The 13,651-nt window shown below is 53.4% G+C and overlaps 1 protein-coding gene across 2 annotated transcripts in view; it reads left to right on the forward strand.

Moving 5' to 3' along the window:
- The first annotated feature begins 6 nt into the window (after positions 1 to 6).
- Positions 7 to 13,651, forward strand: part of CNNM4 (cyclin and CBS domain divalent metal cation transport mediator 4) — a 49,593-nt gene continuing 35,948 nt past the window's right edge. Inside the window, exons 1-2 of one of the 2 annotated variants that reach the window (XM_014583422.1) lie at positions 7 to 78; positions 133 to 1,462. In XM_014583422.1, coding sequence (XP_014438908.1) covers positions 7 to 78; positions 133 to 1,462 — 1,402 coding nt within the window. Of the gene's footprint in view, positions 1,463 to 13,651 lie in introns of both variants that reach the window. The other variant, XM_027767541.1, reaches the window with a different exon arrangement.

Here is a 13,651-nt window from a genome sequence, read left to right on the forward strand (position 1 = left end):
AGCAACATGGCGCCGGTGGGCGGGGGCGGGCGCCCGGGCGGCGGGCCGGCCCGAGGGCGCCTCCTTCTGGCGGCGCTGGTGCTGCTGGGGGTGGTGTGGCTGGCCCGAGGGCGCCTCCTTCTGGCGGCGCTGGTGCTGCTGGTGTTGCTGTGGGCTCGGGGGGCCCGGGGCCAGGACGACCCCCAGAGGGGCGCGATCCTGGGCATGAGGCTGGCGAGCTGCAACAAGTCGTGTGGGATGAACCCGGATGGCATCATCTTCGTGTCCGAGGGCAGCACCGTGAACCTCAGGCTGTACGGCCAGAGTCTGGGCAACATCTCCAGCAACCTGATCTCCTTTACAGAGGTGGACGACGCCGAGTCCGCCCACAAGTCCGCTAACTGCTTGGAGCTCACCAAGGACCTGGTTGTCCAGCAGCTGGTCAACGTGAGCCGCGGGAACACGTCCGGGATGCTGGTGGTGCTCACCAAGTTCCTCCGGAGGAGCGAGAACATGAAGCTGTATGCACTGTGCACCCGAGCCCGGGCGGACGGGCCCTGGCTCAAGTGGACCGACAAGGACTCGCTGCTCTTCATGATGGAGGAGCGTGGGAGGATCCTGCCCCTCTGGCTGCACATCCTTCTCATTATGGTGCTGCTGGTGCTGTCGGGCATATTTTCTGGCCTCAACCTGGGGCTGATGGCCCTGGACCCCATGGAACTGCGCATCGTGCAGAACTGTGGCACCGAGAAGGAAAGGCGCTATGCGCGCAAGATCGAGCCCATTCGGCGTAAGGGCAACTACCTGCTGTGCTCACTGCTCTTGGGGAACGTGCTGGTCAACACCTCCCTCACCATCCTCCTCGACAACTTCATCGGGTCTGGCATCATGGCGGTGGCTTCCTCCACCATTGGCATCGTCATCTTTGGGGAGATCCTACCTCAGGCCCTGTGCTCCCGACACGGGCTGGCTGTGGGGGCCAACACTATCATTCTCACCAAATTCTTTATGCTGCTCACCTTCCCCCTCAGTTTCCCCATCAGCAAGCTCCTGGACTTCTTCCTGGGCCAGGAGATTCGCACTGTGTACAATCGGGAGAAGCTGATGGAGATGTTGAAGGTGACGGAGCCCTATAATGACCTTGTGAAAGAGGAGCTAAATATGATCCAGGGTGCCCTGGAACTACGGACCAAAACGGTGGAGGACATCATGACCCAGCTCCAGGACTGCTTCATGATCCGCAGCGATGCCATCCTGGACTTCAACACCATGTCGGAGATTATGGAAAGCGGCTATACTCGCATCCCAGTGTTTGAGGACGAGCAGTCCAACATTGTAGATATCCTCTATGTCAAAGACTTGGCCTTCGTGGACCCCGATGACTGCACCCCCCTCAAGACCATCACTCGCTTCTATAATCACCCGGTGCACTTCGTCTTCCATGACACCAAGCTGGACGCCATGCTAGAGGAGTTCAAGAAGGGTAAGGCCTGAGCTCGCTCCGAGGTTACGTTTTGGTGTCGCCGCTGGTCTTCTTGCGTGTTTTGTGTCATCCAGTCTTACCTTTCTGTGTGTCTGACTTCTGTGTCCCTTTACCTATCACTTCCTGTGCCTCTGAGGTGAATGGTATTGGGGGAGCAAAAGCCGATCTTAAGCGCCTACCGTCTGCCGGGGTCCCTTCTTTGTGCTTGGGATGGATCACAGTAGAATAGGACAACTTGCTCCTTCTCAGGGACAGCGGGGCCTCAGGGAGCTTCTGAAGCAGGGCAGAAGGAGGCCCGTGCCTGAAAAGAGGCCAACACCTGAGTGGTGGAGATTTAGAGGGTGGGGTGGGGCGGGGAAGAGGCTGGGCAGTTGGGGAATCTTTCCTGGGGGAAGCACATGAGGGGAGCCTTAAAAGGTGGAGAGGCTTACTCCTTGAGGCAGAGGGAGCCCCCTGAGCAGAGACCCCGACTGGGGAAGAGAGGATTCACCCGTGGCCCAGCTGGCGGTCCTGTCTCGCTGTCCTGTTAGCCCTGGTCAGCTGGCACTGGGGGAGAGGTTGGAGGACTCTGGGGCCTGTAGTGGACAGAGTTTGCTCCAGGCTTGGCGCTCTGGAAGGTTTTCGAGCAGGGGTTACGGCTCAGGAGCTCCTGGCCCACAGAAGCAGACCTGGGAGGTCTGTAGCCGGCTCCCCGCTCAGAAGCATGCCAAGTAGCACCACGGGCCATTCCGCAGAAGCAGGCGGATTACGTTTTGGTTATTATTCTGTCTCTCCCAGGCGCCAACTGTAAGCTCCCCTCCTGTGGTGTGCTGGGAATCTTCAGCGCCTGCATTGCTTGCTGTTTTTTTCTCACACAGTTCTTGGCCAGTTCTCAGGTAGTTAGAGAGGCACTTGGAAGCTTTACTCACTAGCCTCAAAACTCAGGGCACACACCCCTTTCTTCCTTCCAACAGCACTTTCCTCCCACCTCTCCACGCAGCAGCCCTCGGAGTGGCAGTAAACAAGCCAATTATGGAGTAAAAACCCTGCTAGGCCGAGGAAGTGAGGAGGCAGAAAGGGAAGCTCTTTATAAAGGAATGGGCTTGGTGGGGGGCAGCTGGTCCAGACCTGAGAACATAGCCTTTTCAACGCCCGCACAGCCTCCCTTTCCCGTAGGTAGGGCTCCTGCTGGCTGAGGGCAAGCAGGCAGACCTAGGGCCAGGAGCAGCTTCCAGACTCGGGCTGGGAGTAAGCTGGCAGTGCTTCTGGAACAGAGTGTGGAGGTCAGCCCGGAGTAGGGTAGGGAGGAGCTGGCCTTGTCAGGCTGGCCTTGAAAAGATGCTCGGGTCAGGACCAGGGTGGTACCTTCCCTTTTGAAGTTTGACAGATTGAATCTCAGCATCAGAGCAGAGGGCCATTCAAGTAATGGAAGCCAGAGGGAAAACAGCAGGTGAAGTTGGCCTTACTTCAGAGACTGGAGGGGGCTGGCCCGTGGCCTGGTGGTTGGGGAAGCTGGACCCTATAGGGTCAACTCTGTGGTGTGAGCCCCAGCTCCTGATAGGATGGAGAAATGGAGAAGGGACTGGGTCAGGACTCAAACTGCATGGTCAGCCATGTGGGATCTGGCTGACTTAACCACCAGGCCCCAGAGCTGCCCCTCTCCCACATCCTTTCACCTTTTTAGTGACCAGATCTCTTTTCAGGGTGCTTTCTCTCTTCTCATGCATGCATCCTCTGGTCAGAAAAAAAAGGGGTTATCCACACTTGGTGGTGAAAGCGGAGCCCAGGGTGGGGAGGTGGAGGTTGGGGTGCAGACCCAAGAACATGTCTCTCCCAGGTGCCGAGCCTGGGGTAGAAGAGCAGACAGGCTTTGTACCCGTCCCATCCCGTAGCCTGCATTTCTGAAGGCTTCTCCCATGGTGCTCCGTCAGGAACCTGAGTAGGGCTCACCAGCTTTCTCCTCACCGCCTCTGTGGTCTTCGGGATCGCTGCTGGTGACACACCCATCACTTCGGGCTGGCTGGGTTAGCCTGCTCAGGGTTCCCAACCCCTGATCTACAGGGCTGATCTTTATTGGGTGGAAGCTTCCTGGGTCTGGTGAAGAAGTGCCCTTTCATTAAGCTGGGAACATAGTTGGCATCTCTCATCCAGAGCTCTGCTGAGCGGAACTGTCCAGACTCACCGTTTAGTCCCCTGGACTCTCCTCCCGAGCAGACGCTGGCCCTCCGAGGTTGAGCCCTAGAGGGCGCGCTGATAATCACATGGAAAAGCAGTCACAGCCTACCTGGGGCTACAGGCTGTCCTGGAGATGTGGCACCCCGAAGAACAGGACGCAGGGGCTCGTGCCATCACTTCCTGGTTCCCAGAGGTCCTAAAAGCAGTCTTATCTATTTATTTACTTACTTACTTGCCAGAGGACTTGTGCGCTCACCAGAGAGAGAGAGGAAGAGGGAGAAAGCACCCCCAATGAAGTGGGGCCATGACACTCCTTTCTCCTCCATTTCTCTAATCCGTTGGCATTGGGGTAGGCACACACCTGCTGCTGGCACGTTTGTCAAGCTGCAAGGTCTGGAACTCGTACCGTGTGGTCAGCCATGTAGGATCTGGCTCTCTTAATTACCAGGTCATGCGCCAGTCTGGGAACCCAGTCTTAACGGTTTGCCAGTCACGGAGTAAAACTGTCCTAGGCTGAGGAAGAGAGGCAGGAAAGGAAGCTCTTCATGAAATAATGGGTTTGGTGTGGGGAGCTGGTCCAAACCCGAGGGCTTTGCATCTTTTCTTTCTTTCTTTCTTTCTTTCTTTCTTTCTTTCTTTCTTTCTTTCTTTCTTTTTTTTTTTTTTTAAGAGGTTTTTGCCTTGGGATTCATGTGCTGGGGAGGGCGGGGAGGCTTTTGGGGATGTGGGGTAGAACAGTGAGAGGGAAAGTGAGAAATCACCCTTGGGGTTATGGCTGTGCTGCAATCTCTTTTCCATTTGTCTCCCTTGGGCATGCACACACACACGTGCCTGTATGAGTTTCAAGCCACCAGATCTGAGACTTGAACCACAATCGGCCATGTGGGAGTCCAGCAATGTAACCGCTACTCCATCTGCTGGCCCCAGGACTTTGCTTTTTATTTATTTTTTGGGAGGAGAGAGATTTTTGCTATAGGGCATGTGTGTTTGGCAAAGAGACAGAGAGACAGAAAGTGAGAAATCACTCCCCGGGTGGGATGACCACGCTTTGATCTCCTCACCTCGATTCTCCTCTCAGGATTTTGGGCATGCATGCACACACACCTGGCGTGAGTTTCAAGACGCTGGGTCTGGGATTAGAACGGCAATCGGCCATGTAAAAGTCCAGCTACGTAACTGTTAATGCCATTTATTGGTCTCAGACTTTGCTTTTTAAATGCTCTACCAGCCATGGTAAATGGCTCCCCCAGTATGGCCTCTCCCAGGTCTTTTTTTTCTTTTCCTTTTTTTTTTTTTTTGCAAGAGGTGGACAGGGAGAGGAGAAAGTACTCTTCACTGGAAATTATCACACCATATTCCCTTTTTTTGTCTCTTCTTTCAAGATTTTTGGGCATGTAAATACATGTGTTTCTCAAGCTGCAGGGCTGGGACTTGAACTACATGGTTAGCCATGTGGGATCCAGCTGCCTTAACCACCAGGCCACAGAGCCAGCCCTGCTCCCAGGTCTTCCCACCATTTTAGCCTGAGGCTGTCCAGGATGTGGGAAATACTCAGTGTACGCCTATACTGCAAGTGATTTTCTTTCTTCTTCTTCTTTTGTTTTTAAGATTTATTCATTTGTTTATTGGTGGTTTTTTTTTTTTTTTTTTTTTTTTTTAATTCACCAGAGATAGTTAGAGAGAGAGAGGGAAGCGAGAAAGCAAGCTGCCAGGTCTGGGACTCGAACTATGGTCAGCCATGTCAGAGTCCAGTACCTCAACCACCATACCACCTGCTGGCCCCAAGTGGTTTTCTTTACTTGGCCAGCAGGTGGCATAGAGGTTAGGGCACTGGATCTCACAGAGCCAACTGCATGGTTTGAGGATCTGGCGGTTTGAGGGTCACACTGGACGCAGGCTCATGTGCGTGTGTGCCCAAAATCCCAAGGGGAGATTGAGGGAGAGGGGATCGTAGTGTGACCATCCCCCCAGGGGGCGATTTCTCACTTTCTCTTTCTCTCTCTCTCTCTCACTGTTGCTCTTTTATATCCCACCCTGATCTTCCTGCGCTCCCTTACCGTGAGCTGTTCTTTCCTTTTTTCATAGCACATATGTCTGTGTAATTTACTGATTTACTGTATTGGCTATGATCTGTGCCCTCCCATAGAATTTCCGAAGGCCAGGGTCCTTATAAGTATTTTTATTGCCAGAGGGTGTGTATGCTTGCCAGAGAGAGAGTACCTCCCAACGGGGTGTGGTCACACACCTCAATCCAGTCAAGATTTTGAGTGCGCGTACTCACACCCGGTATGTTTCTGAAGCTGCCTGGGCCACAATTCAAGCCGTGGTCCGCCATGTGGAATCCAGCTCCCTCAACCATGAGGCCACAGGCCTAGCCTAGGCCCTTTGTTCATTAACATATCTTTAAAAAATATTATTAATTTTATTTATTATTGTTATTTTAAAAATTTGACCAGAGAGAGACAGAGGGAAAGTGAGAAAGCAAGGCTCCAGGTCCTGGACTCCTCCCGCAGTTAGCTATGTGGAAGTCCAGTGCCTTAACCACCATGCCACCTGCTGGCCCCTCATTAACATATCTTTAGCCCCCAAATGGTTTTCGACACATAGTAAGGCCCCAATAAAATGTCACCAAATGTATAAGTGAATGAATGAATACCTGTCAGATGTGGGAGAAAATTATTCCCATTCAGGAAGTGTTCGAATTTTGAGGTGCTGATGAGGAATAGAAATTTAAAAAGCTTATGCGGTTACCAGTTGCTCAGCATTTTCTTCTGTTTTTTTGGGGAGTTTTTTTTTTTTTTTTTTTTTTTTTTTTTTTCTTTTGGTGTTGTGCGCCCGCATACATGCCCAGCGTGAGTTTAAGCCACTGGGTCCAGGGCTCAAACTGTGGTCAACTACATGGGAGTTCAGCAACATAGCCATTACGCTAACTGCTGGTCCCAGCATTTTTATCTGCACCAGCGGAAAAAAGAGGGACTCCTGCCCTGACACAGGTAGTGACGGTTCAGGTCAGGGATCGAGAAGCAGAGTTTGCAGCTCCTGCCCTGACACAGGTAGTGACGGTTCAGGTCAGGGACCGAGAAGCAGAGTTTGCAGCCTCGGCTGTCATGCCAGTCTCCCTTCCCCTGGCCTCAGTTTCTCTGCCAGTCGGTGGTGTTTGGTCCTTGGTAGGTTACGTGGCCCTTCACATTAAGGTGAGTCACGCATGTGCTCCCACTAACTCAAGGACAGGCTCAGGGAGTCAGCACAGGCGTGGGGGGCAGCCTCCCCGTCCTCTGCCTCCCTACTTAGAATGGTTAGCATGAGACACTCAGCGAACGCCAGACTGTGAGCCAGGTGGTGCTGCAGGACGTAGGAGGAAGACCTTTAGTAGGCAAGGCGAGGCGGCAGGCCGCCGCGAGGCTCCTGCACTTGAACCTTGGCCCTTCCACTAGAACCGTTTCCGCCTGTAACTGGTGGTGGCCGTGGGTGTTGTGGGTGGTGTGTCCGCAGCTTGGAACCTTCCAACAAAGGCACCCTGGCTGCTCCTGGACCAGTTAGCATTTTGCCTTCACCGCAGACCCAGACCCGCAGGCAAAGTAATGAACACCCCCCCTCCCCGAAGTCAACATTGAAACCCACCTTCCTGCTCACTAGGACATGCCTGCCTCTCTCAGCACTTTACTCATCTTCAGTCTCCCTATCTTTCTCCACCCACCGTATAACCATCTAGACCAGTGTCCACCCCACCCAGCTCGGTCACTGACCCGAGAGATGACCTTGGACCTGCACCTCTCATAGCAAATTAGTCAAGAGCAAGTTGGAGGGAAAAAAAAAGCTAGAAACATTCGCAGTCCCTACCCATATTTCCATCTGCGCCACGCCAGGTTTTTCCACCCATCTAATTTTATTCCTGGAACATCGTCATAAAGTTAAAAGACCAAAAAGCAAACCCTGCATGGTTTTCGCATTCACTTTTGGTTCCTATCATCTGAAACACCTTAGGTAACATGCCCTCCCCACCCCCATCTGCATGTTCATTCATTTGTTCAACAAACATTTACCCTTTTGAAGCCTGTGTGTTTGACACTGGCCGTTGGGAGGCAGAGGTGAATCAAGCAGCCCTATTCGGGGAACTCACGGTCGACCGGGGAGACAGACGCGTAAACAAAGCTCCGTGCACAGCCCACAGAGAGCGCGCCGGGTCAGGGGAGGGTTGTGCCTGCGAGATGCTTTGGAAGTCGGAATCACAGGACTCAGTCATCGCTCCAGAGGTGTGGGAGTGCTAGCTTGGGGCTGGGTTGATGGTGGTGTTATTTAACTGCAGTTAGGGGGAGGACAAAGAGGGCAGGGAAGGGAGTGGGGTGATCATGGCCGTGTTCCCTTCGTGGGCTCCTCTGTGCCCGGTACTGTGTACGCAGAGCCTCTCATGCTCCAGCTTGCGCTGGGACCCCCTGGGCCCTTGGTTTGGACGCAGACTGGAACTCCATGAGTCTGCCGGGTGGCCCCAGAGTCTGACAAGCTCTCAGGTGATGCCCGTGCTGGTCCCGGGCCCCACCACAGGTGGGGTGGGGCTGAGGATGAGGCTGGGCCCAGGCCAGAAGGTTTCGGGGTCAGCTGAGAGCGTGCGGAAAGGGAGGGGAGTGTCACCGTGCCGGGGACTGGCAGTGTGTGAAAGCCTGTCCCAAGTGGCTCCTTAAAGAGATGAGAAAGAGCCGAGGGGGCATGGGCTTTGGGAGCCTCCGGAGGTCACACGGGGTGACAGCCAAGCACAGCCCGTGGGACGGGACAGTTAAGCCACAGCGTGCTCAGGGAGGGCAGCCTCGGACCGGTACAGAGGAAGGGCCGCTCAGGACCTGGTCTCCATCAGCTGCACTTGGAGAAGCCTCCAGCCTGGATTGGATCTGAGAAGCTGCGGGCGTGGGGTGGGGTTAGATGTGCCTGAGGGAGTGACAGGAGCTGCCAGGCCGGTACTCTGGGCACGGGACAGACGTCCGAGCAGGGACAGCTGACAAAGCGCGGGCCAGGCTTCTCACTTTCTCTCGAGGGCAGGGAACGGGCCGCCGTGGAGAGGGCCAGCACGTGCCAGCCAGCCAGCGGGCAGCTGTGACTCTTCCTCAACTGGCACCTGCAGCCACCGCGGCTGCTTCCCAAGGAGCACTGTCATGGCATCCCCATGCACGGCTCTCCTGAAGCTCTCGTTTCTGTGCTGGGAGGGACTGCCTCGCGGTGAGGCCCTATTAGGAACTTCTTAGGTCATACCAGGGTTCACTTTTCAAAAGGCATGTATATATATTTCTTCATGATAGGGAGCATGTATGTGTGCTAGAGAGAGAGAGAGAGAAATCGCCCTCTAGGAGTCTGGTCACTCCACGATCCTGCTCCCCCAGCCCTCCAGCTTGTCAGATCTGGGTGTCTGTGCGTGCTCAGCGTGTTTTCACGTCAGCCCAGGGGTGCAGGCCCGTAGCTGGCCTTGCGGCCGTCGGCCCTGCAGTCGGGTACACCGTGGACTGCATCTCCTGGGTGGGCCAACGTCTGCTATTTTCAATCAGGAAACCTGGTTTCTGTGTGTCTCTGGATACCTCTGCTGAGGATGAGAAGTACTGAGCAGGGGTTTAGCCTTAAAAATAGATGAGTGTGGGGCCAGAAGGTGGCTTAGTGGTTAAGATGCTGGACTTAAACGTGGCGGGCTGCTGTTCAAGTCCTGGACCTGGCGGCTTGAAAATTATACGGGGCGTGCGTGTGTGTGTGTGTGTGTGTGTGTGTGTGTGTGTGCGCGCGCCCAAAATCCCAGGAGGAGAATGGAGGAGAAGGGATTGCTGAGTGGTCTCTCACTGGGCGGTGATCTCTCACTTTCCCTCTCACTGTCTCTGTCAGTCTCTCTCCAGCAAGCACATGTGCCCTGTGGCAAAAACAAACAACAAAATCACAGGGCAGTTCCCCACAAGAGCAGTGGATAATAAGGGGGAGCCTTGCCTTGTGCGTAGCAGTCTGAGAAGACACTCCAGCTGACATTTCAGCTAGATCTTCCAGGGTGGAATGACATGGCATTTTCCACGAGGTCCTCTTGTTCTGGGAGAACTTGAACAAGAACCGTAGGATGAGGAATGAGCTGATCAGTCCTTGTTTTGTTTTGGTTTAGTTTTTTTTGTTTTGTTTTGTTTTTGTTTTTTGCTATAGAGCGTGTGTGCTCGCTCGCTGGAGAAAAGAGAGGAAGAGATGGAAAGTGAGAAGCCACTCTCCAGGTGGTTGGCCACGCCACAGTCTCGTCTCAGTTCTCCTCTCGGGATTTTGGGCATGTACATGCACGTGGTGTGGTTCTTAAACCACCGGATCCAAGACTCAAACAGCGGAATTCGCCATGTAGGATCCAGCCACCTTAACCACCATGCTACCTGCTGGTCCACTGATCTGTCCTTTGTGCCAACTTTGGGTGAGAGCGCTTCCGCATACAGAGTCTGTTTCTAGCCCTTTCTGGAGGGGCTCAAGGTACTGGTCACTGTGTGCCTGCTCCTCCACGCTGGCCTCATGTTGGCGCTGGCCTGTGGGCGGACTGGCTGGCTGGCGACCTCGAGGTAAGGGTGCCCGGCCAGAAGGAGTCTCACGCTGAGGGAGTGCTCCGTTGACTTGGCCTCGGCTTCCTTGAGGACACGGGCAGTGAGTTTATCGTCACTGCGGCCAGTTCCTGAAGGCTGCACAGCGGTGAGAGTGTGTTGTGGAGGCAAAGATGGGGCCAGGCAGGGGCACAGCGGTAGTGCGTCTCAACACACACGGGAGAGGTCTTGGGTTCTCAGTCTGTGACCCCCCACCTCCCGTGCACACTGGGTGCATGTATGTGCTTGTGTTCTGGGCCCCCAGACAGAGGGTGGATCGTGGCGTGAAGATCATACGGGTGCTCGTCTATCCGTTTGTCTCTATTTCATGGAAGAAACAAACAGTTTTTTTTTTTAAGGAATATTCCATTTTATGTATTATTATTATTATTTTACTTTGCCACAAGTCACATGCACTCACCAGAGGGAGAGAGAAAGTGAGAAAGCAAGGCACCAAGTCCAGGACTCGAACCCCTGTTGGCCACGTGGGAGTTCAGCTCCTTAACCCCCATGCCACCTCCGCCCCCCACCCCTCAAACAAACTGTTTTTAAAAAAGAGAGGATGGACCAGTCCCTCTGTCACTGTCTTGGTGACTGATTTTAGCAGAGCCATTGTTCCTTCGCCCTAGTCTGTGGGGAGGGACAGGCTGCCTGATTGCCCTGGGTCTGGCTCTCTGCAAGCCTTTCCGTGGTCTTGGGGATTCTTTTTTGAACGTCTCAGTAGAACTTGCCCTGAGGATCTGAGGGTGATGGACTGTCCAAGAGGTGTCCAGGTGACCTTGGGCTTGGGGGACAGGGAATAGCTTTCTGGTGCAGCAGCTGTGACCAAGAAAGAACCACTTTGAATATTTTTATGTATTGTAACTTTTAAAGAAATGTGCTTTTATTGCTTTAGTTTAAAACATTGTAACAAATAGTAGGATCAAAACCGTTCATTTTGCAGCTAAGCTTGCTCTAACAAGCCACCCATGTGCATTTTCACATTGAAAACATTGTCTAAGTATAATTTTATTTCCTGCCTTTTGCAACTCAGTTTAGGTTGTTTTTTCAATCTTCTCTGTTAAGAGTTGAAATCATCCTGTGTTACCCCAGCATCCTTGGGAGGAGCCTTTGTGAGGATTTGCTCGGTGATGGGGATGAGGGCTCTGCAGGAAGGGGAGCCTGGAGGCTGGCTGTGCAACTGCCAACCTTTTCCCTGGGGGTTGAGCCTGGTGTGGCTGCAACATTCCCCAGAGGTTGCAATCAGAGTCGCTTCCAGCCTGCAGGGCTGATTTACCGTGACCTGGGCAGGGTTCTCGCAAGACTGGTTTCCCTGGCTCTCTGGAACGCCTGGGCTCTGGCCAGCAGGCAGCCCAGCGTCTGTGGAAGGAGCATACCTGCCCCCACCCCAGACAGACCCACTCCCACATGTACACATCCACCTGCTCACACTCTTCCCCATATATATGCACAGGTAAGGCCAGACACACACACACACACACACACACACACACACACATTTTTGTTCCCTCTCCATGTATGCAGTCAGGTGTGTCCACGCACATACCCACCCCCCTGTGTGCACAGGCTAGATCACACACAGTCACCTCCCCAGACATGGCATGCTCACACACTCATGCACACACGTGTGTACTATCATCTGGAATCCTGCTGTAAGCTCCAGTTCCTCATTCATGGAACTTCCCCACGTATTAAAACTAAGTTTAGGGGCCAGCAGCTGGTGTGGTAGTTAAGGTGCTCAGCTTCCACATGTCCAACTGCAGCTTAAGTCCCGGACCCAGCAGCTTGAAAATTGTACTGGGCTTGTGTGCTTGTGTGCCCAAAATCCAAGGAGAAGAATGGATAAGGGATTGCAGTGTGGCTATCTCCCCGGGGGGTGATTTCTCACTTTCCCTCTCACTGTGTGCAGGCTCAAAATCCTAAGTAGAGGGGTCAATGAAGGAGAAGGGATTGTGGTATGTCCACACCTCACTGAGGGGGTGCTTTCTCCTCTCTCTCTCTTTCTCTGTTTTTCTAGCAAGTGCACGTGCCCTCTGGCAAATAAAAAAATCAGTAAATGCTTGTATGATGCAATTTATTTCATAAAATGCTCAAAATAGGGACTGACTCTTGGACTCAGAAAAAAATCTCCTTGGTTTGCTAGTGATGTGGTCATCCGCACTGATGACTGTCCCCGACAGGGCTGTGGCGAGGGCTTCCTGATGTAAGGCGTGTACGCACTTAGCTCAGTGCTCAGCACCATGTAATCATGCAGGAAATATTAGCTATTTTTAAATATGTAGTTGTTAGTCTCCAAAAGGTGCCCCAGTTGGCACCAACACCAACTTGTGGCTACCGTGGTTGTCATATTCTGGCCCAGGTGTCAGACCGCCCCAGTGGGCTGTTCAGGTATGCCGTTTTCAGTAGAGTTATAAATACATCCAGCTCAGAAGGGTCCGCTGAGGGCCAGGCAGCGGCAGCAGTGAAGCACCGTGTTCTGCGAGGTTGGTCCACATAGGAGGGTTCCCGGTTTGTGTCCAGAGACCTCCCTGAGTACCCTGGGCATTCATGTGCCTGTGATCTGGGGCTGGTGTCATCTCCCTCCCCAGTTTTCCTCTTGGGATTTTGGGCACACACGCACACTTGCCCAATGCGTTTTGCAAGCCGCTGGGTCCCGGGACTCAACACAGTCAGCCACGTGGGATCCGGCACCTTGACCGTCTCGCCACCAGCCTGCCCAGGCAGCAGCAATTCTCTCTCTTCTCTCCCTTCCTGCCTCAGATGTCTTTAAGGAGAGCAGCCTTCGAGCCAGCAGGTGGAGCAGTGGTTAAGACACTGGACCCCCACATGGCTGGCCAGGTTTGAGTCCTGGACGTGACAGCTTGAAAATAATGCCAGCTGTGCGTGTGTCTCCCAAAACCCCGAGAGGGGAATGGAGGACAACGGATTGAGGTGTGGCCATCCCCCCAGGGGGTGATTTCTCACTTTTCTTCTGTCTCTCTCTCTCTCTGGCAAGTGCATGTGCCCTATGCCAAAAACCTTTAAAAAAAAGGAAAGGAAAGGAAGAAAAGTACTCTTTGTCTGGGTCCTGGCACATGTTCAGGGACACTGGGCCTTGGGTTTTCCTCTTGTCTCTGCTGTCACAGCCTCTAGTCTCCTTAACTGAGATACTGGGGAGGAACTGGGGACTGATAAGTCCTGCCAGAAAACACAAGTAGACAATTCAGTGTGTACACCCCCCCCAAAATAAACCTATTGGACGAATGGAGGAAAAAGGATTGTAGAGGGGCTGGCAGGTGGTGCGGTGGATAAGTGTGCTGGATTCCCACATGGCAGACTGCCGTTCGAGTCCCAGACCTGGCAGCTTGCTTTCTCGCTCTTCCTCTCTCTCTCTCCCTCTGTCTCTCTCTGGTCGAATTAAAAAAATAAATAAAGGGAACCAGCAGTTGGCGTAATGGCTATGTCGCTGGACTCCCATGTAGTC

Source organism: Tupaia chinensis, unplaced genomic scaffold (genome assembly GCF_000334495.1).
Source record: "Tupaia chinensis unplaced genomic scaffold, TupChi_1.0 Scaffold144276_1, whole genome shotgun sequence".
Taxonomy (NCBI): domain Eukaryota; kingdom Metazoa; phylum Chordata; class Mammalia; order Scandentia; family Tupaiidae; genus Tupaia; species Tupaia belangeri.